The sequence below is a fragment of the Liolophura sinensis genome, chromosome 6 (genome assembly GCF_032854445.1).
Source record: "Liolophura sinensis isolate JHLJ2023 chromosome 6, CUHK_Ljap_v2, whole genome shotgun sequence".
Lineage (NCBI taxonomy): Eukaryota > Metazoa > Mollusca > Polyplacophora > Chitonida > Chitonidae > Liolophura > Liolophura sinensis.
The window spans coordinates 49,175,304-49,200,255 of NC_088300.1; the positions used below are offsets into that span (position 1 = coordinate 49,175,304).

Here is a 24,952-nt window from a genome sequence, read left to right on the forward strand (position 1 = left end):
AGCACCATCAGAAATTCTGCAAGGTCAAGTCCAGCTCACACTGTCATTCGTGAAAAGGCCTGTCAGCAACCTGGGGACGGTCATGTTTTTCTCTCGGGGAAAGTGAAATATTCTTTAGTGTGGCATAAAACACGAATGAAATGAATTTATTGCACTTAAAGCTTAAAACTGTTTGTGTACGTCTGCACAGCAGAAAGCAAACACATGCATGTGCTAATCAGTGCAAATACCTTATTTCACTAGTGTAATAATAAAGAAATTCAATTCCTATTCCTAATACAAAATTCCTAGAAAAAAGAATAATAACACTTGCAAAAGCCTGAACCTTTCTGACTGTATCAGCTTTGCTGGGAAATTTTTGAAATTGTTTTAGATCCAGCCAGTTTTAAATTTCAGCAAAATGAACTTAATTTTTCTTATCAGCTTTATCAGCTTGTATTAATTTATTTGATTGATGTTTTACGCAGAGCTCAAGAATGTATTATCAGCTTTTACATAATCATCTCAAGACATGATATCATTCTCTATGATTTTGCATGCCTGGAAATCAGCCCTCATGATTTTCCAGGAATTCCTACAGATGTAAACAGATTTGTCACTTCTCACCTAATTAACAGGACCAGGAAGCCAAAAATGCCAGCATAAGTCATCCTCTTGCGTGTGTTGTTGTTGGCTGGATTTTGGACTCGCTTTCCTCCACATTTGCCATGACAACGACAACAGCAGAAACATATGCCCATGATGGGAAACACTACTACGAACAGAATGCCTAGCCCAATGCACACCATGTATCCCATGGACAGGGTAATGATCTGAAGAGCAACAACAACAGTTATCATTACAATGACAACAGAAGAAACATATGCCCATGATGGGAAACACTACTATGAACAGGATGCCTAGCCCAATGCACACAATGTATCCCATGGACAGGGTAATGATCTGAAGAGCAACAACAACAGTTATCATTACAATGACAACAGAAGAAACATATGCCCATGATGGGAAACACTACTATGAACAGGATGCCTAGCCCAATGCACACAATGTATCCCATGGACAGGGTAATGATCTGAAGAGCAACAACAACAGTTATCATTACAATGACAACAGAAGAAACATATGCCCATGATGGGAAACACTACAATGAACAGAATGCCTAGCCCAATGCACACAATGTATCACATGGACAGGGTAATGATCTGAAGAGCAACAACAACAGTTACCATTACAATGACAACAGCAGAAACATATGCCCATGATGGGAAACACCACTATGAATAGAATGCCCAGCCAAATGCACACAATGTTTCCTATGTACAGGGTAATGATCTGAAGAGCAACAACAACAGTTACCATTACAATGACGACAGAAGAAACATATGCCCATGATGGAAAACACTACAATGAACAGAATGCCCAGCCAAATGCACACAATGTTTCCTATGTACAGGGTAATGATCTGAAGAGCAACAACAACAGTTATCATTACAATGACAACAGAAGAAACATATGCCCATGATGGGAAACACTACAATGAACAGAATGCCCAGCCAAATGCACACAATGTTTCCTATGTACAGGGTAATGATCTGAAGAAGAAGAACAACAAGTTTATCCACATGTGTACAGTTAATCATGATTTATATACATGTGTGCTGTCATTCTCAGGAAGTCAGAACCCAGTTACCAGTTAAAAAAACATTACACTTCAGAGCACATACACCTAAACCATTAAACTTGGACATCTGATGCCTATTCTAATTGCTAATATCAACATAAGCATGAACTATGTTGTATGTATACAATACCCGAAACATGTGCACATTGTAGTTCACATTACTTTATTTTTAACCTTGCAAAACTGTCTGGGTAACTCTCTGGCCTAGTGGATAGCGTGCTAATGTAGCCCAATGATCGGGGAGCCTCTCTCCAATGGGATCATTGTAAGTTCAAGTTCAGCTCATGCTGGCTTCCCATCCAGTTGTACATGGGAGGGTCTGCGCCGCACACCCAGAAGAAACTCCTATAAGATACTTGACAAATTTTCTCTTCTGTCCATGCACTTACACATGCGAGTAGGGTGGAAACAAACACATGGCTCGTGATAGTGCATACCTGGACATGGGTGTCTGGAATCAGGCTGTTTACTATCTAGATGCAACTGGATGTACAAAGCAGGCGCAAAAAAAAAAAAATGATAATTACAAGCAATAAATTTATTACCACCCAAATTTATGTAAAGTTAAGTTTTGAATCTACAGACATATTTAATGAAGCAGTATAAATTACTGGTCACCAGACATCAGATTTGTTGCCTGCACAAAGTACCTGAATGAAATGTTTGGAGTATAAGTACAACAAGCACATTGCGCATGTGCTCGAGATATTCTACCGTACAATCAAATAAACATGTATGCATACAAGTATGCACCCCATATTTCTAACCCTGTACACCTGTGACTGGAGAAAACCAACCTGTAGATTTAAGTGCAACCAGCTAAAGGAGATCAACTCACCTGTGAGTATTCAGTCATTATATTAAAACTTCCATCCAGGAGACCAGAAAAGATCACTGAAACAAACATACATACATGTCTGTAAAATGTTTATAAACACGGCTGTGAAATGTGGAAAACCTAATAAACAACAAACAAAACAACCGAATGATGGCTACATGTAAACATCTGAATAGGTAATAAAACAACCTACTAAATAATTACTTACTTTGTCTGATTGCTGCTAAATGGCAAACCCTTTGCACTTTTTCACTTGTACAATGGTGGTCAGTGCAGTGAGTGGCGGAAGTTGGAGTGTTTGGGTAAACCACCAAAGTCTGGCAAGTCAGTGGTGAACCTTCTTACTTGTTATGCATATAGGCACTTTATATTAGTGGAAAAAAGTTGTCTGCAATGAATGTAAGTCTGCAAGTATGGCCACACAATCAACCATTTATAATTAATGTCACCAATGCAACACAGTGAGAGCAGTGAAAATCTTACTTTCATAGTATCAGTTGCCTATCTTGTCATTCTTTACTCGATCACCCACTGATAAACATAGATTCATTCTCTCTTATAGGTCAACTTAGGGAATTCCCTGTGACATGAATCTTTAAAAGTTGTTTCAACCAATGAAATGCGGCTGTACATCAGCTGTCAAACAATGAATGTTTATCCAAACTGTGGGAATGATGTACCTGACTGTCTTACCCATCACACTTACTGCTGGAAATCCTCTGGCAGTATGTTTAGCCACTTGCTGAATGCTAGTAATATTATAACAACAGTATTCTAACATTTTGGAAGAACTGGTCCATCGGGTGTCGTTGTGGTCTTGACTTTGACTCCATCGACAATGTAAAATTACACTGACTTTCCATTTGCACAAGTCTGAAAAACTTACATTTCAGTTCAATATTTCAGTGTTGGCATTTCTTCATTAGTATCCTTGATAATTTATTTTGTTGTCTGGCACTTCAGCAGAGTCCATCAGCTTTCAACTTGATCACATGTAAAACGTCCAATAATATTTTGCGATTGGATTTTCCCTGTCTCACAGGCATTTCTGCCATTTGATTGGCTCTTTGATAACTGGGTCACGAAGCGGTTTTAACGGAGAATGGATCCACATTTATCAGTGGATGATCGAGTAAAGAAATGACAATATATGCCATTGATATTATGAGTGTATGGAAATCTACAAACTTCAAAGTTTCAAAGCCGGAATTCATCACTCAACCTCATGTGTTCTAGTGATTGAAAGGCAAAAACCTTCACCTCATGGACAAGGCCTGCTCACAAAACAATTTGATCATTCTGTACGTATGTATATGAACATACATACATGCACATGTATGTAAGTATACAACATCTGACATATTGTACTCTAAATGGTGTCTTGATTTACTCTATTTCACCTTAAGTTTACCCATGTAGCCTATTTTTAGGTAACAATCAACTTACCTATTGGAAATGCGTTGGGCATGGAACTGTTGATAAAGCTGCGAGCCAAGTTGAAGAAAGGCCCTAGCCCTCCATCATCATACACACCCGTGGATTTAAATGATTTTGTGGGTAGTGGAGAAAAAGTAATGTAGCTATCTGTGTCAGCAGTGTTTCCGTTTCCAGACATGGTGGTTACAGAGCTAACAGTACATGCCCCTCTTGCTCCAGTCAGGTGACACAATGCCACAAGAACTGTTGTGGTCAAAGCAGTCCACCCTAGCTGCCAGGTGTAAGCCATGGTGATGATTTTGGCTGTTCCACTGGCTGTTGTAAACCTCTAAAAACACTCCAGTCTCCAATGTAGGCATATCCACTGGAAAACAATGTTTACCCTGGCAACATATCATAGAGACCTTCTCCACTATATAGAATAAAGTGAAATCAATCGATAAACTAGAAAAATCAGTTGATTTCTTTATTGCTAATACCAATGTCACTTTTCAGCCTATATGAACATTGCTTGCAACCTCATGCGAAAACATTTTACATCTATTACAGGCATTTGTAGGAATAAAGCTTCTTTCTCTGGGGAAAATAACACGAAACTGGACAGAAAAGAATATGCTGCAAGAGTGGAATATGAATCAAAATATTGGGTCAGTTCAATGTTTTTCAACATGTTTTTAGCTTGTTGCAAAAAGGGTAGGCCTATTTCTTAGGGCAGCTTGCTACAGTTTAATTCTATAGTTTCTGCTCTGTTCACCTTGCTGCTGATGCAGCAGTGGAATGTTTAGCGTCATTGAAATGTCATTACATATATCCCACTTTGTACTTCTACAGCTATATCAATATGCACTCACCTCAGACAAAAACTGAAGTAGTTTGGTGACTCTGATGTTTTATTTCATATTATTCATTCCCCGGATATTTTACAAAATTCTGAGTGGTAGAAGAGAAGCCAAAATCTATACACATATCTCAGGGATATGTATAATTGTGTATAGCATATTGGAGTAAAAGAGAAACATGAAGGCATATTAAATCTGTTCCTTACAAAACAGCATGACAGTGAACCCCACTATTTACGTATAGCAAAGGTATTACTTGTTCACACAACAAATACTATCACTACACTTTTTGTAAAGAAAATCTGAGTGTCACAAGTTAAAAGTGCAGTTACTGTTAGCGAGCTACCAGGCAGACTAGAACATGCTGGGAGGTACGTGTAGTCTAAGATACTGTATCAGATTATCTTAGCAATTTAAACTAATGCTTTATTATGAGGGTAGGCCTAACTGGTCATAAAAAAAAACCCCAAGGCATTAAAGTCAGTTTTCTGCCAGTTTGGGGATATCAGTCAGTGCTTTGTTGTTTTGCTTTTCTTTCCATGTAAACTGTAGCAAAGTTACAACAACAACCAATCACCCGTGAGTTACCGGTACTATTGCCGATTCCACAAAGCTGATTTTGACATGTCAAAACTTGAAATACGATTTTAAAGTTTATCTTTGGGCCCTGAATATGAAAATTTTAATCAACTCATCAATATTATCTTAAGACAAATGTGTCAAAAATTCAAGTTCCCTTACCAAATACTATGCATTGTGACAAGGTTTTAGATTTGGACTTTGTGGAATCGGTCCCTGATACTCAATAAAAAGTCAGTGTGTTGATGTAAATGGCATCAACACTAGACACTACGATCTCACATTATCGCCGTGTATGTGTTTCCCACCTGTTATCAACGCAATTCTCTCACATCGGGACAAGAAAGAAGCAAGACAAAATTTCGCATTTTAACTTTATACTTCTCTACCCGCGCCATATTGATCAAATGAGCACTTTGGTGTCACGTGGTCAGGAATGTCTCCATGGAAACGGAGGCTAATGCTACCCTGCATTTCATCGTCGACGTTTCAAGATTTTCAGAAAAAATCAAAACGACGATATGCCTTAAGAAGATATCGTAGGTGATGATTCTCGTCTCGTCACATACATGTAGCCTATATGTAAATTATAGTGTACAAATCGGCTGTTAAGTTCACCGTTGTTGAAACAGGTGTTGATCGACATTCAGATAGGACAGCTCAGTAAGAATGCAAAAGTAAGAACCTAAATTCTCTGTATTCACTATAAAGAAAAGAAAATACAGTGACGAAAGGAAGACAAAAAAAAGGATTGTGGATGTTTACTAAGGTCAGGTTTGAACCCACACCCTTTGTATACCAGTAACAGAAAGGCAGCAAACACCTTAACTTAACCACTAGCTCTCCTGGTGGGAGAATGGATATATTGCTGCATAAAAAGCAGTTTCCTGCCAGGCATATAAATTTCCAGAGATAACTGTGCATCTCTGTTAATCTAAGGCTCTCCATGACAGAGTGTATTACCTCACTGGCCCAAAGTTTTAGGGTTAATTAAGCTTTTAAATTTCCTTAAAAGCAAATCAACATGCATCATCTTCGATTGTGACAGGTACATTAAGGCTGAGACACAACTCATAACGAACATAACACACAAATTAATTTTATTTCAGTCAAATCCAATTTACAGGTACCATACACAAATTTGTACAAAAACGTATAGGCCTGCCAGTATAGACATTGTTTCGGGAGATCTAATCTTCGAAAAACAGTACAGGAAATTCATTTCAAAGTGAAATAAATCACACTGGTATATGGCCTACATGTTTGTATGCATTTACTTGAAAACAAAGTACAGTAGTTAAAAAGTAGTTTACACAACATAGTTTTACATAAAGTTAAAAATTATTACCAACAATTTGAGTGAAACTGAAACTTGCAAATCACAATTTAATAACCCATTACTAGCCCAAAAAATTTTTCACTACAAAGCTATCCCAGGTATATCATACATCCAGTGTATTTGGACGGACATATTTGAGCTATCAGAAATAGGTCACAAACATCAAAATCCAGGGATATACATGTATATACGTACATAATCTTTGCTGATTGCAGTCCAGTCCTTATTTTCAATATCATTTTACATTTACTTTATTTTTTCAAGGTGTGACATACAATACCTATGTACGTGTTAAATTGATATTCTTAGAGTAAAGTATAATAAGGTATAAAGCAAATTTAATTTTGAGGAATTTTGCATCATGGGAGATTTCAAACAAAAAAACTGATAAACATACAATCATTGCCAAAAAATCCCTGTGATTTAGATGTTAAAAAAACCTTACACTGCACTTACCACTGCATTCACTAAAGCATAAAACCGGCATGGTGTTTAGGTTTCTAAACACCTTACTGTCAAGGAAAACACTATATGAATATACAACATAAATCATTAAAATATGTATTACTCACAATTTACACAACCCAACTAAGTATACCTCCTTCAGAAGGAAAGTTACCGGGTACAAGCATTCAAAGCTATCATTTAAAACATGCAAGCCTCAGCTATTACTTTTACCGTACCAAATGGCTATGTATATCCTTTTCACACAGTGCATCAAATGTTTATAACATCATTCGCACGCAAAACAGTGGCTTTAAAACTGGTACATCTGCAAAACAACTCGGATACATGTAAAACATGCTTATTTCATAAACATGCCTGGATAGGGTTAATCAGTGCGACTGTAATATTCACATATTGCCATACATGTATAGAGTACATACAGTACGTCTCTGGGAGAGAATCATGGTACGTTTTTACATATCCATCACATATTACAAGTATGTTACATTTACATGTATATTCCTTTTAAAAGCCCACAAAATCAATTTTGATCATTAGCTTTATAACGTCTGTAAAGTGTTGGCTGTATTGAATTGCTGATACCTATCAGAAATTCATCATTTATTCCATTGTGACCAGGACAGCGAATCAGATTTAACCAAGAATTTTCTTTTCTTGCAATGTTAGCCGATCAGCATTAATTGCCTCTCTTTTCTATAAATTATCGGTACTGAAATAGACTGTGCAACCCCACATGTGAATATATGCTTTAATTTCCAAAGTTAACTTATGATGATAAAAAAAAAAAAAAAGCTAAATGAATGTAAATGAGCATTTTTATCTGCGATAACTCTAATGGTGGATCTGGAAAGTGAGGGTGTGTTTGTGTGTTTGTGTGTGGTGGTGGTGGTGGAGGGGGGGGGACTTTTTCTTCTTCCAAAAACAAAGCTCAAGACCAAAAACAGGACTTGAAGACAATCTCTGATTACAATCTTTGGTGTCAATTTTCCTATTCTGTACATACATGTAACACTACAAAAAAAACTGCACTGCATCACACACGTAGACCAGCACATGATCATGCGTACATCACTGGTGTATTTACTTACAGGTGCAGTTTGTCTGTATGGTACAAACATTGGTTCTCAGAAATACAAACACATCATGTGCACTTTTTAGAGGCAAATACATTTGCCTTATTATAGTTGGTTCTAAAATTTAAATATTTCTTGTAGGGTATCATTCTACTTTCCAAACAAACCTCAAAAAACTTTCTTGGGATAAATACAATTCTCTCTGAATCAGGAGGAATTTGGTTAAAGGCGAAATGTTAGGTCAAATACAGTATATATACTCATATATACTCATGTTTACACATATTCACATAATTCATTATAAATATTTACATCTACACATGTGCAGACACACACAGTACTAATATTTCACCATCACACATTGTAATATATAGTAATATACAAATTTAATTTAGCCACATGTTCTAAATGGCTTGTGAATGTAACAGATTCACTTTGAACCGAAGGACCTTTCTATAACCTACATGATCAGTGGAAACATAAATCTCAATTCAAATTAAAGGATGCTGACATTACATGTATAAAATGATCAAACTACATTAAAAAAAAGTAACACAAAAAAGTAACACAAAAAAATAGCACTTTGGTATACATCTATCTTCACAACAAATACCTGCCATATATGTTGTTAAAAAAGAAAATCCAAGCATTTTCTATCCGGAATGTGCTCACATTCATAAAATATACTTTTGAAAAAACAAAGAGAAACTAACCTAAAAATAAATTTTCTTAAAATTTATCTGTGTGGTGTTAATGAAATCAACAAATTAAAATTTTTCAACAAGAAATATATATGACAATACATGTACTATTACATGTATTGTCGACTTAAATGGGATAAGAAATATGTGTAAATGTAGCTTTATGTTCAACAGATATATCAGAGCCATTTTGGAATGTTAATAAAAAATAATTTCTTCTAGATACTATTTGAACAGAAAATTAAATTTTAGCTATCGTCAGGATAAAATTGTGAAAATTCTGATGCATGGGAAACAATTACGCAATACTGACTGGGTAGAAAGTGAAATCTGCTACTTTTCTATACAGACCATAGTTGATGATAGACCATTACCTCAACTTGTTTTCCAGTACTTAGCATAAAATTAAAATAAAAAAAAAAGACACACCTTCCTGAACATAAGATATACGTTTTTCTTCTCCAAAAGCTATAAGAACAATTCTCAGTTTAACCCACCATTATACATATACATTTACCTTGACTGTATGCTGGTACATGTGCATCAAAATAGATTTCAAGTTGAAGTTGCATGAGGACGAATTTACTGGAAAAAAGTTACAAAATATTTCAGCAGTTCCTCGAGATCACATCTCAATACAGAATAGACTTGTTTTCTGTCTGAAAAATATTATACATACATGCATATATTACTTGCAGCTGGCATACATACCATTCGTTATCATATTTATTTTTCTGTATGCATGATTTCATGTTAAACAACACGCTTGTAAGTTAAACATACTTTAATTGTTATCACAGTACTGGTATTTTATAACAGGTGGTCGATAATTACATTTCAATTTTTCAAAAACCATTCAGAACATTTAACAATAAATACTGATATCTGATGTCTAGTGCTGTTTTTGTTAAAAATATCCGAAAAAACAGTTTATTCCTCAGCTTTGGACAGGTTTGAACTCCATCTTCTTGTGTTGTTTAGAATCCGTCTATGTGTGCCACTTTGTTGCTGTAAAAAAAAAACAGGATTTATTTTTTTTGACCGTTGTTTAATGCCGCATTCAAGAAATATCCACTTACACTGTATACAAAGGCAGTCGATCCAATGAGTAGAGGAAACCAGAGTGCAAGGGGTGAACCACTTGATCACCTTTGGCAAATTGCTGACAACCTTTTCTAGGTGTGACATATAGACTTGCATATCATATTTGTGGAAAACGTGGTATTTATGAACATTTGACTGTGCCAAGGACCACACAAACATCATCAATTGCTTATTACCATCAAGGTATGGTAATGTACCATTCCACTGACTACATCTAGAGTGAGAGAAAAACCTGCATCTTGAAGCACAAATCAGACCACGGCCTGCCCCATTGTCACAGAACAGACAGAAGTCTCACAGAAAACAAAAAGTTAATTTGGTGGAGTCACCAAAGAGATGTAGGAGAAATATTGATGTAAAACTTCAGATAAGTTAATACATGAAAGTACATTCACCATAACATGGATTCCAACACACACGAGATATGTGAAGGTTGTGAGTTTTGTAGTTTACAGTAATTAATAAACTCACAAGGCATCAACAATGCAACATCCTCCTTGCCTAAATACTGTATTTTACATCTATAATTATTCAAAATCTGAGCTCAACACTGGTAGTACTTTTCATGATACTCCCCTTAGCATTACTTTGACTCTTATTGAACACTGACACCTATGCTCCGAGGATGGTATAAAAATTCAAGATGCTCCAAAGTTCAAAAAATTCTTGACTTTTATAGGATATAATTTATTCTGAATGTGGAACTCTTATTATTACTTATTGTCAACCAGCAGAGAATTTCCCCTTTCAACGTATATGTCCATTTGTTTTCTCAAGCAAAGCCAACTTAGCATCTGTACACCCGGCGCTCTGGTGATTGAATGATTTAATATTTCAATGGATGAATTTATGAAATTTTATTTAAAGTGGATAACTTTAAAAAGTAAACAGAGAAAAAAAAAGAACTGCCCAATTGTAGAACAGTAAGCATGAGCAAATGGTAAAACAGTCAAAATGTTACCAACTGTACATTCCAAAAGTTCAACACAATAAAGCGCCCCAGGTGCATGCAACTTAAGCTCCAAAATGTACCCAAGAAAAGAAATATGAACACTGCATGAGTTAACTCCAAATTCATTTCAGAACTCAAGAAATACCTTAATGGATGTCATACAACATTTACTTCCTCTTCATTTCTATTAAACCAAATGAAAACTGAATGACTTACCGATACCTTGTACTTAAATTTCCAAGCTACACTTTAAATACATGTAGTTTTCAACTGGTCCTAATGAATAAAATACCTTAATTTATCAATGTTTTCGCATATGAAAGAGGAGCTTTCAGTGCAATTTATGCATATTTTGAAGTTGATTTTAGAGACAAAACTACATTGGTTTTATAACATGTGTAAGTTTATGAATCTACACAGAATAAACAACGCCTTCAGAATATGCTTCAATAAACACCTTGCAAACATACAAAAAGGTTGAAGAATTACAGTAATTTATATACACAGAAGATATCTACTTAAATAACAGCTTACTTGGACTTCCTAAAAGAATGAGAAGAACAAATAGCACGGATAAACACCACCTCATGAAAGAATGCAATAATATGCAGGTTTCGAGATACGACCTAACGACCACAGAGTGACATCCCTGTGTGATGCAACGTTGTCACTTTAAGGTACGGTAGGCCAATCTGACAATTTTAAAATGGGGTGGTATACAGAATATAGAAAACTAATTAAAAAAGATTAGACAGATCTTCTGAATTATGTTCATTGGTGGGATAATGGGTTCCCAATATTGCCAAAATAATGATGTTCTGTTAGTACTTGATCTGAACATGATCACTGCCATACTACAGCTAGTAGCTCTACTGTGCCATAAAGTGGCGACGTCATTTTGCTCTGGGTCATCACCATGTTGTAATAATGTAACTCTAAAACTGCATATTAAGTGAAAAGCTGTTTAGTGCTAACTACCAGAAAGTGGAAGAGCTGATTAGTATTGGGTTACCAGGTGGTGTTATAATGTTCAGTGTTTGTGGAAGTGCACAGCAATTCTTAACCAGTACATACTACAAATGAAACCTTGATACCATGACTCTATGACACTTTTTCACTGAAAAAAAAAACAAAAAAACAGAGGAACAATTTGGTCTGGTCAACCAAATGGTTTTAATTTGATTTGATTTGTGTTTCACGCTGTACCCAAGAATATTTCATTTAATACAACGGCGGCTAGCATTACAGTGAGAAGAAACCGAGCAGAGTCTGGTGGAAATCCACGACTATCAGCAGGTAGCTGTCAATAGACCATCCCACATATGACCAGGGAGGAAGCCAGCTTGAGCAGCATGCATGACCATATATTGGTCACAGGCTCCTGAGTCATTGTGCCGCATAAATGTTAACTTAATCTCATTCTTCACATTTCACCTAAGCTTCATCACAATGACTAACGTAGCTTTAGCTCAATGGGAGAGAAATCTACATGTAAATAATGCCATATGTACATTAACACACATGCTAGCTGATCAATGCCAATGCCCAAGACCTCCCTATAGCAAACAAATCATAAGCCTCTATATAATGAATAGACGATATTCATACATACATTTTGTTAAACACACCTTATATGTTAATCAATGCATTGCAAAGAAAAGTTCTCATGAGAACCGAATAAGTTGTTCATTCCAAATATGGATTAACTACACTTAAAACAGCAAACAGTGTTAAAAATGTAACAAAACTGCAATTTTAATGTCTGAACGAAAAAGGTATGCAACAGAGAACAATTTTCACATAAGAATATCAGATTTACTTATTTGTTAGATTGATGTTTTAGGCTGTACCATCCAAATGTCCTCTCAATCTTGTTATGCTTCTAACAGCTGGAGATTCATGGTACAACATTTTGTGCATAACAGTTAAAGATGTGCAGCATTAATTTGTTGTTGACATTTGTTACTGGTATAGACCTTTTCAATAAATGTTGGCTGATCTGTTCAACATTAAAATTCGTGTCGTTGTTTAATGTCGCAAAAAGCTATTCCGATATGGCGACCAGACAAAACAGTACAGAGATTGTTATGTCATACAACGTATGAGGTCAAATTTACAAAGAGGGATTTTAATAGCAATAAGGTCTATACCACATTACAACAAGGAGGTTGGTCAGAAAACTTTGCTTGTCTTTTCTTTACCTTTTTTTTAAAATTACCAATAACTCCGTTCAATGACCCTTGTTTGAACAGAAAGGTATGTTAAGGTATGTTAACAATAGGTCAATGGACACTCTGTTCATTACAAGTTTTGTTTCTTTGTCGCTATACTGTTATTGTTCTTCATTTCTGGTCACACTCATGGAGCTCAATATTCATGGCATAACAGTTAAAGATGTGCAGCATTAATTGGTTGTTGACATTTGTTACTGGTATAGACCTTTTCAATAAATGTTGGCTGATCTGTTCAACGTTAAAATTCGTGTCGTTGTTTAATGTCGCAAAAGCTATTCCGATATGGCCACCAGACAAAACAGTGCAGAGACTGTTATGTCATACAATGTGGAAGTGTCGATGAACAACCAAAGGTTAGTGCACTTTTCGCTACCCAAATCTCAAAGTCTTTTCAAGGAATTCTGGAGCTAATTAACTGAGTATTACCCATATACAAACAGCTAGGAAGCTACACTCATGTCCTATTGATATACTTCTCTTTGAGGTAATTAAGAACTTTGACAATACTTTAATCTTCCAATTAACACCAAAAGCTTTGTCATCTCTTTGTTGCACACATCAGTTTCATTAATGAAGCGCAGACTGCCAATCAGAATACTAAAAGTACAACTTTAAAAGCAATGAAATTCTCAAATATCTCCTCATTCAACATTACATACAGCAAACTTGTATGACTTGATGGTTCTTCGGACCTGTTGACAGGTGAAAAAAAAAGCCACATTCAACACACTTCACTCTACATTTTATACAAACACAAAAAAAAAGATTTCACAGCAAGTAACAGGTTTGAATATTATATCCCTGTTGGGAAGGGTAATGTACTGTTTTCATACAAGCTAGAACATGTACTACGATTATAAAAATGATTTTGATCTTGGTTCTTACCACAGGATCCACGATTATGATTATGTTTGAATCAATGATCATGAAATTAAAGCACATTTAATCACAATGAAACATAAAGCACTGCCATTATTAAATAAGGCTAACAAATACTGGTGTGCTGAATGACTCAGCTTTTCAACAATCAGTTTAATAATCGAATTACTATCAAACCCATAGTTTCATGCACTGCAATCATAATACAGAAAAGCTATATGCCTGCACAGGCATTGGTATGATGACTGAAAATATGCACTACCAGTGACAATACCCATTACAACTTTTGCTAAACAAGTCATATATTTTGCCAAAAAACTTGTTGGAACATTGATTACCCACAAAACTTTTTCATAACTACTTAAGAGTTAACGGTGAAAATGTCACATACTGTAAATCTTCAACCTTTTCAACCAGTGGAATTTACCCATACAGTTTTTACGAAAATGGTACTAAAAATGATTAGGTTGTGTCATTAAAGTTGCAAGCTTTACAAAACTGTCCAAACTATTTCTCTACACCCCATAGTTCTCTCAGAATGTTTCAAGAAATTGGCAGCAGATAACCTGGTTGAAAAGGTTGAAGAATTAGAGTAGTCAATCGGGGAATCTGCTGGTGGCATAACATAGCTTAACTGAATGTAGAGTAAACAGTGAATGGGAAACAAAAACAATGTGGCAAGACTCTTCTTTTAAGTTGCATGTTCAAGTTTTACAAAATCTTTTAAAACGATCACTATTATAAGAATTGAAACACTTGATCTCCAGGGCAAGCTAAACTCAACAGGTAACACATAAAACTTGAACATCAAGTTAAACATTTTTCAAGAAAATAGCAGCATTTGAATATAGAATTTGCAAAATTCCATGTCTTTAATGCAACAGAATAAAGGAAACAGCAAACTGTAAAACAAGTCTTCGTCACTTACTGGTCTTGAGTAGGTGGATTAACTGGAGGTGAGCTGTTGTTTAAAGGATCAATACACATATTAATATTGGGCTTTAAAAAATCAAACAAATTATCAGCATTAAAACATACTGTGATAAAATGTTGTTTTATTATCTTAAAATGCATATCCCTTTAATTAAAGTTTAAAAAAATACACATTTCTAACTTTGGTAACTAAATAACTTTTCCATGAGTTACAAATGTCTATTGTCATCTAGTTGAAGAGGTTGCCCACACAAACATTAATATGACGGCTTAGTAGTCTGATATCAATCAGAACAATACCATATCTTTTATTAAGAATACTGTATCAATCATGCTCCTTTTGCCCAAACCCCATTACAATCTTAGATACAAACAAACAGTAGCCAAGTTTAATCAACAGCAGCTGGAGTTATCTGGTAAGGATACCATATTAAAGCTGCGATTAAGATAGATGTCAATCTTAATCCCAGATTAAAATAAGCACACAAGTGAAGGTCACACACCCTCATTTGCAAGCTTTAATTATCTTAACAATCTTGAAATCTAACCTGTAAATTTATAACATACCTAATAATACTCAAATCATCCCTAGGAATATCTGTAAGGCTAAAACAGGTTAAAGAAGACAATCAAAGCTCATACATGTATGTGTACAAAAACACTGTCAGGGACATTTTATATATTTTAAGAATACAGTTCCCTAGATCTGCAAGTCATAAAATATATATACCAGTACCCTACGATATGAATACCATATAAATACCAATTAATATTTTCCAAAAAACAATATTATTTTTGTACAGATATAAAAAGAGAGCATTTTTTTTCTTTGTACATAAGTGATGCAAAGACCTGCATGTCACTCTTAGTACTGGCAGTTTTTTATGAACTGGAGAATACAGTCAATGGCAGGAATCTGGAAACTGCATGGGCCTGGACTGAACTTTTACTTTGTGTCACACATCAAACCAAATAATGAGCCACATGTTGCTCTCTTGTGAATCTTCACAAGTTAAAGACTTAATAGGATCAGTCACTCTATTTGATATAAATTGCAACTGTTCTTATAAGTAATTAAGACAGCTAGCATATGAATATATCCATTAATCTGTTTATTTACATGAGAACCTTTCACACCATACATGTGTTTTAGAATTTTTCATTCATACAATGGTGGCAGCTTTATGGGTGGAGAAAACTGGACTGCCAAAAGTACACCGCTGATCTTTTACAAGCCACTGATGATCAAACTGTAATACCATGTGAACATGTAGCATATAGATATGCCCATTTTACTCAAAGAGACAAGATGTCTTCCAACCAATGCTAGGCTGTGTGCACAGTCACACAAGCTTCTCTACCCACTTACTGTCACCCCACAAGCTCAATGAACAGTGAGAACGGGGGAATCTACAAATTCCTTGTCCAAGGCCAGGTTTGAACTGACTGTTAGACAAACTCCTCAGTTATCTGTAGGGCATTTTTAATACAGTGAAACAAATTGAGAACAGTAACAAATATTGAATACCTCAAATGAAAAAATACCAAAACAAAAACATGCACAGGTGGGTATGGTATTTTTTTTAGCTCTAATAGTATTCAAATGATTAAATTTCCAAAAATTCACATGGAAAACGCACAAAAATGGAATACTTGCAGTAGAAGGAAATGGAATTGAAATATTATAAACAACAAATACAAGAAGGAGAATTTTTTTGTCACAGCAAACAAAAATTAACAATGTTGTACATACACCTCGGAGACAAGGGTGGAATTTGATGCTTGACTAGAAGAAAACAAAGAATCATTTATACATATAAATGTAGGTCAACCGTGACAATTAGAATGTGGATATCTGAAATACATCCTTGCCTCCCAACCCCAGCAACTTAATTGTGGTAATGTTTGCATTTGAAAGGATTGCATTCTCCTATTTTGCCCCTTGTAACTTTACTTCACATGCAGGGCCTCCGTGGCTCAGTTGGTTAGCGTGCTAGCGCAGTGTAATGACGCAGGAGCCTCTCACCAATGTGGTCGCTGTGAGTTCAAGTCCCACTCATGCTGGCTTCCTCTTCGGCCATAAGTGGAAAGGTCTGCCAGCAACCTGCGGATCGTCGTGGGTTTCCCCCAGGCTCTGCTCGGTTTCCTCCCACCATAATGCTGGCCGCCAACATATTAGTGAAATATTCTTGAGTTCGACGATAAACACCAATCAAACTAATAAATAAATACTGCACATGCTATCACATAATATTTGAAGCAGCAATTCAATATATAGGCATTCAGAGAATACTGGTAGCTCGCCTGATTGAGCAGTTTGTAAAACCACATAATGTTCAAGTCATGTGGTACATTTAAATACTGACCTCTAATCCCCCCCAAAAGTAGAATCATTGCCACTGTCATACACAGATAATTACACAGTGCCAAGATCTTATTATTAAATCAACAAGAAAAACCAAAATTATTACACTATCACAACTATGACTGCCTATTGTATGCATAAGGACAGTGACTTCATATGTTATGGAGTTGTAAATCATTGTAGTGGTAAAAGACACTGAGTTAGTGCACAACTTTATCACAGAGTTCTATGATATGCAAACTGAACTGCAATTGGCATTCCAAGTACTATGGGAGGAAACTGCAACCCTCTAAATAGCTGAGCAAAATGTTGAGCTACAAGGCAAAAGACTTCCTTGGTCTTTAATGTGTAAATTGCTAAGTATGATTGGCTATTTGTGTGGCCACTGCAACCCTATGACTGGCCAAACACATGAACCAACCTGGACACAGACACTGCTACTGACAGCATTTGACCCTTCTCTCATAATACCTGTCTTTACCTCGTTTGGCGAGCTAACAAGGTGAGTGATAATTAAATCTTGCCAAGAAACATGACTTTATTGGTTATATGTATGTGAGAATCAAAGCATTATCATGTTAAATACCTGAAAGGAGTAAAATTGTAAATATCCCACTGACTGTCATCAAAACAAGGAATTAATATCCCATGAAGAATATGTAAAGCTTAACAGATGCCATCCTGGAGGGACATCTATTAAAATCGTCAGGATTATTGTTGTTTGTACATTTTTAAATGCTAATATCTGTAAAACTACTAACATTACAGCGTTTTATTGTGGAAGAACTTATAACACATTGGAAGAAAACAAACAGAAGAATCCAATTAAGTGAAACACGCATAATCACAAGAATGCATGCATAAAGCAATTCAGTCTTCAAATTGTTAGACTTTTCATACATGCATCTTTAATATATTCAAAACTAGAAGAAACAAGAACTTAGGTATATAAATAACGCCTTGAACAAAAGAACACTGACATACTCTAAAGTTGGTTTATCCAAATCCAATTCAGATGAACTGTTCAAACAAAAGCATAGCTAATTAAAATAATGATCGAATCTGACAATCATGAATACATAAATCTGCACAGTCTTTTCTTTCGACTTTTCCTTATTTTGTTTTTTTTTTCTAAATATTTCCTTAATATATAGCTCACTATCTTAGTGAAGCTTTACACAGAATATCTATTAAACTACATGTATTATTAAGACTAAAATTTGTGTAAATCTTTTTTCACAAGCCTCAATTCACTGATTGACATTAAACATTTAAATTTCCAGCAATTCCAATACTGTTGATGTTTCATCAATGAAATTAAATAACAATCTGTCACACTCAGAAGGAGAGACTCACTACTTTGCTCCATGTCTGGATTAGTGTTAAAAAAAAGGCTAAAGACTTTATAACACACTGAAAGCAAATCAGAACAAGATAAAAAATTTTTAAAACAGCACAGATTGAGAGAAATGTTTGAAAAACTTGAACTCAATACATGCAGTCTTTTTTAACATAATACCCCTACCATTTACCCGACTTTGATTCCTGTACACAAGTGGCTAAGTTGTGAAATTTGCATTTTACTCTAATTAATCTGACAGAGCATCTCCTGTTGGAACATACATGTACTCATCCTACTATTTCAAATTGGCTCTGTAATTTTAAAGATATTACAAGCATGCTCTTGAAATATGAATTATGTCAACAGAATAGGTACACGGACAAACAGATCACATGGTCACTGATTTATAATCCAAATGACACATGGCAATAGTTAACTGAGCGTGAAAAACAAACACCGTTTAAATACAACTCGCCGAATTTTGTCAACAAGATAAAAACAACTTCAATAAGTTTAAATCATAGGTTAGTACATACTAGTATAACAAAACATAACTAAAAAAACACAATAAACATGACACGTTCTTAAAACATTGCCATACTCTTTTGTTGAATCTTTTGTGCTGACATCTGGCCACACTTCCTCAGGGAAAGGACTGGCAAATACATGCACAAGTATGCTGCTATATTTCTATATACTGTAAATCTTCAACTTTTTCAAGAAATAAAGCATTTTTTTCAGTGAAATTTAAGCATATAATTATCATGAAAATGACACCAAATATGATTTGTTTGTGTCACTAAACATGCTAAAGATGCAAGCTTAAAAACACTGTGCAGATTATTTCTCTAGACCTCATGGAACTTTTTTTCAGAACGCTTCAAAATACTGGTCACAGAGGCCAATTGAAAAGGTTGAAGAACTCGGGTATACATGTATTACACATAATTTGTCACCAGCTAAATTAGCCATTAGCAATAAAATGTGGCATTTCAACAACAATATAGGGAACACTTTTGAAGCCTTTCATTTACTTCATGGTTAAGTTAATCCAGCATAACAATGGAAAAAGCCAAATATATATATGTATAGTATCATGGATGAAGACATTGAGTGAATAACACTGATCCTTGGAAACAATCACAGGTCATGGATATTCTTACAAATACGTGTACAGAAATCAAACACTACAGTGGCCGTGTAAAATTGATTGATACAGATATGTTACAAACACTAGCAATCATACAGTGCCTACACATTTTTCAGAGAGACTGCTGTACTCCGTAGTTTCCAAGAGAGGGAGTATCGAGTACGCTACTGCGGTACACATTTTTTCAAGTGCATGGGCATAAATGTGTACAGAGGCCTATTTGTACAGAGACTCTTTCCTTCGTAGTTGCATATAGAAGTACAAGTATTAATGTACATCTGGATTACACAGAACTTATAATTCAGCTTGTCATAAAAACATTCTAGAATAAAGTAATTATTTCAGCTTTCCCTCAAGAATGAAACTGAATGAAGCTAATATATTTATTTATTTCGCATCAACCAATGTTGAGTTTATTTCAATAACTCACCCACTGACAATTGCGTCGCCTTTTCGTTGTGTTTTGATAGTAGTATGGGTTGCAGTATTACTTTTTTTGCTATGGTAACCTGCATAATGCGACAGATAATTTTTTTTGCTGTCCAAAGATTTCTTGATACAGGCCTAGTATCCTAAATCCAAACGTACAGTACAAGACAAGAATTTATCTTGTATTTAATACTTAATCATTGGCAGAATATAGTCTAAGCCCGAAGTGTTTCTGTGCTGGATGTTCTCATGATCGTTGTATTTTACAAAATAGTTTGTTAACGATAACTTAGAGTTAGTAGCAAGGCTACCAAAGAGTTCGCCTGTATGAGACATGAATGTAACACTTCAGCTCAATGCATAATGAACTGAAATCATGAATTTGGTAATTTACAGCAATTGATATGCTCACAGAGCATCAGTGATGAAACATCCCCCTTGCTCCATTCTTATTTATATGCATGTAAAACTTCAGGTCAATACATGCAGTGCTTTCTGCAACAACACCCCTAACATTTTGTTTGACATTGATTCTAATATATAAAACACTAAGTCAGGAAGTCAGTAATTTACAGTCCTTAATATGTACATACTGAATCAACGATGGAATATCCCCTTCATGCTATTCTGCTCTATGTGTGTGCAAACCATGAGCTCAATACATGCAGTGCTTCTGGAGAATCAATGATGGAATACTCCCCGCCCCCCGCCCCCCACCCCAGTGCCCATAGTATTGTCCTCTACATGCAAATCCTGAGCTCAATACATGATGTACTTTTTGCGAAACCACCGCTATCACACAGCTTACCACTGATTCTTATAAGCAACACACTAAGTTAGGAATTCAGTAATTTACTGTACAGGTACATTATGCAATCATCCAATTAACGAAGGAATATCCCCCTTGTGCTATTGTGTTCAGGGCATGTGTGCAAGCACTGAGCACAATACCTCCAGTACTTTTAAGACACCGCCCCTAACATTTTCTTTAACACTGCTTTTTCTATTATTGGACGAAGACACAGATGCTCAAGGTATGACATAACCTATGCCTGTACTTTTCTCAGAAATATTGGCAAGATATGGTTTTCTTCTGCATACATGTACATAGGCATGTTTCCAGGCAGGCACCGATTACTAGTTACGAAAAAATACTTAAATAAAAATATAGATAGCTGATACACAAAAATAAATATTATCTTACCTTGGAAACACCTTTGAGGAAGGCTTTCTTGTTGCAGAGCTGTGAACAAACAAAAAATATCAATGAGTTCATTCAAATTTTTTTCATTCAGAGCATCAACACTTCATCAAAAGAAGACATCCTCAGAAGCATTTTCTCCGCGTTTCCTTTTCCCCGCATGAGCATCTGCCTAAAAAAGACTTTCCCACACGAACATCTTAATGATCCTACAAGAGATTTTCCCACATGAACACCGTCCTGCAAGAGACTTTCTCACATGAACATCTTAATACTTCTACAAGAGATTTTCCCACATGAACTTTTCATGGGGTATCTGTCTTTACTATCAGCACTTCATCTCTACCCAATATAATCCTGACTGCCGACATTTATGACAATGTGAACAAAATACACATTTTGAAGAGAATACACATCCAAACAAATATATTTGTTTTAAATACATAAAGCAATACCTTTAAGGAGCATTTTCATTGGAAACCCTGAGGGAAAGTACATGTATGTGTACAAAAACTTCATGGGTCTCAATGAATAATACAGAGTGACAGGGAATGGTATTAACCATGGCATCCATGCATACATATAAATCACCTCTATGTGGATGTTTCCACTATAAATTAAAACTGCACAGGTAAAACAATTGGAGTTGTGTCCTAAACACAATGCCATACTATATATATGGTTTATAGGAAATATATGGTTACTATGGCAACAGAAGAAATGGGCAAATGTGAGGCATGATACATTGTAATTCTTGCACATGAGTTGTGGCCTGGATATGAACTCATACCTACTGACAAACTACACTTACAGTACTAGATACATGTATTTGGAAAATGGAAACCTGGTTTCCACTGTAACTGTGTCTATGGACAATTGTGAAGAAAGACAAATGGTCTGTATGTCTATGTACATGTGTATGTGTGTGTGTGTGTGTGTGTGTGTGTGTGTGTATGTGTGTGTGTGTGTATGTCTGCCAAAAAACAAAACTTCTCATGCAAAGCAACAAAAAGTGAAGCCCAAACACGAAGATATACCAATTTATATGGCACACATGAAGATAAGGGTGATCTGGATGATATGTCAATCACCCGTAACACGGTAAGTGTAATTAGTCCTGTGCGGCTGAACCATGTCGTGCCCACAAGAATTGAGATCCATACCTTATAAAGAGGATCTATAGACCAGCCAAGAGGTTATGGATGGACACACAGATGCCATCATATTACCACCCTTTTTAAAGATGTACACTACATGCATGCTAAAGACCAATCAAATTATCAAATCAAACAAGGTAATAAGGAGAATTCATATTCCACACTAAATACACAAATCTCAAACTCAGTGGGCATGAACAGGATAGAACAAGATACAAACAATATGAAACAACTACAAATTTGCAATCCAAAATAAATTATGATTTAAATTTCAAATGCAGACACTGCAGAGGCTGCATGTCTCTGAATGACCTGAACTTACATATCATCAGACTTGACCACATCCGAACCATCGGTAGGAAGCAATTTACCGCTTCCCTTTGGCTTAATATCGGTACCACTATAAATTCACACAAAAGAGGGCATGTGATTTCCATAATAGTTTAAAATCAAATCAAATAAAATTTAACTGGAAAACTCAGTATAAGGATTAAACCAAAGTAAATGTATATATATATATATATATACATTAAAGAATTACATGCCTTGTCACAGCTGCATAAAAACATATATAACTCATCCTGGATGGCCTAAAATGCCACATGAACTTCAATATTGTGATTATTATTTTTTTTTTTTTTTTTTGGTAGAATGTCAAGAATTGTTTGGGTACTTGCTTTACATTTATGCAATTACTTATAATTTACAACTGAACTGCAGATTTTGGAGAAAGCCATATCTTTGGATGGCCTTAACTGAATACACATCATCAGTCTTGACCACACCTGAAACATCTGCAGGAAGCAATTTACCACTTTCCTATGCCTTAATATATGTATAAAACCACAGAAAAGACGGTATGTGATTTCCTCAACTTAAAACAGTTTCAAATAAAATCAAATAAGCCCAATGATTTGGATACCTACAGGCACTATAATAATACAGTTATGAGATTATTGGAACCTCTGTACAAACTGAACTTGTCAACAATAAATACCAAGAAATGCATGGAACAAACATAAAACACACCTAAATCTGCAGAACCAGTTTTAAAGCATCAAACTAAACAATTAACAGAGCAAACCAATAAACATGCCATATGAAACTTCATCTGCATATTATAACCTCAAACAGAAATCTCAATTATGATTTACACGTTATTTGCAGAATTCAAAGAAAAGCTGTGAACCTCTGTATGGTTTTAACTTACACATCAGCAGGCTTGACCACAACCGAATCATCCGTAGGAATCAACTTACCACTTTTCACGTCTAAGCCTCTATAAAACCACAGAAAAGAGGGCCGAATGTTTTCATGATTTGGGCTGCCACTATACATGTCGGAGATTAATGTACATGCTAAACTTGTAAACAAGACAGGCCAAATTCAGGACTAACCACAACAAAACAAGCAACCAATATGAACTCCATCCATATACTTAATCTCAGGCAAAAACTATGAACTGTAATTTACACCAGATTTACAGACTTTGCAGAAAACAAGAAAACAAAGTTTCTCTGGAAGACCTTGACTTAGTTATCAACAGGCTTATCCAAACCCGAATCATCAGCACTTTCATTTCCCATATACGGATCTTTGCCATATATAAGTCTACAGAAAAAATGATGTCATTTTCCCAACTGGTTCAAATAAAACCAAACAACACTTTAAAGTAAAACCAAGACAAATTAATAAACAACCAATAAGAAACTTCATCCACACCTAACTTTAACCAGAAATGTGCAATAATTTAAAACTAACTCACAGAAAACTAAGTCTCTGCATGGCCTTAACTTACACATCATCAGGCTTAACCACACCTGAATCATCTGAAGAAAGCAATTTACCACTTTCGGGTCTTTCATCTAAATCTCTATTAAAACCACAGAAAAGAGGATAAATGATTTTCTCGATAATTTCAAATACAACATAAATGAACAAATGAGACAGCATAAGAAACCATAGATATTTCAACACATAATTACATTGTGCAGTGTAAAGTGGGTAAATGACAGCTAAACATGTTGACAAGGCAATTCACGAATGGCATGGAATGCCACAAAACAAAAGACATTCCAGTACACTCAACGAAAGTCATTCATCAAAGTTATAATTTATGAATCATTATGTAGCGAATTACCCTGTTTTAAGAAATTGTATTTTTAGGACTATACACATACTCAGAACACTCTGTGCCAACAAAAACTGGACCAATCGGCTGGTTGACACAGCTATGAGTATTTAATTCACA

General features: G+C 35.4%; 2 protein-coding genes across 8 annotated transcripts in view; both read right to left on the reverse strand.

Moving 5' to 3' along the window:
* The window catches only part of LOC135468028 (prominin-1-A-like), an 81,896-nt gene that overhangs the window by 30,511 nt on the left and 26,433 nt on the right, over nucleotides 1–24,952 (reverse strand). Inside the window, exons 1-4 of one of the 4 annotated variants that reach the window (XM_064746032.1) lie at nucleotides 5,683–5,766; nucleotides 3,966–4,320; nucleotides 2,520–2,575; nucleotides 607–812 (exon numbers count right to left, since the gene is read on the reverse strand). The exons of 1 other annotated variant lie outside the window; for it this stretch is intronic. In XM_064746032.1, the coding sequence (XP_064602102.1) occupies nucleotides 607–812; nucleotides 2,520–2,575; nucleotides 3,966–4,245 (542 nt within the window). In that variant the 5' untranslated portion in view covers nucleotides 4,246–4,320; nucleotides 5,683–5,766. Of the gene's footprint in view, nucleotides 1–606; nucleotides 813–2,519; nucleotides 2,576–3,965; nucleotides 5,767–24,952 lie in introns of those variants that run through there. 2 more of the 4 variants (XM_064746034.1, XM_064746033.1) reach the window with 2 other exon arrangements.
* LOC135466782 (prominin-1-like) overlaps nucleotides 8,064–24,952 on the reverse strand; it is a 32,050-nt gene continuing 15,161 nt past the window's right edge. Inside the window, exons 10-12 of one of the 4 annotated variants that reach the window (XM_064744468.1) lie at nucleotides 21,548–21,586; nucleotides 12,106–12,128; nucleotides 8,064–9,963 (exon numbers count right to left, since the gene is read on the reverse strand). In XM_064744468.1, the coding sequence (XP_064600538.1) occupies nucleotides 12,113–12,128; nucleotides 21,548–21,586 (55 nt within the window). In that variant the 3' untranslated portion in view covers nucleotides 8,064–9,963; nucleotides 12,106–12,112. Of the gene's footprint in view, nucleotides 9,964–12,085; nucleotides 12,129–13,904; nucleotides 13,938–21,547; nucleotides 21,587–24,952 lie in introns of all 4 variants that reach the window. The other 3 variants (XM_064744467.1, XM_064744465.1, XM_064744466.1) reach the window with 3 other exon arrangements.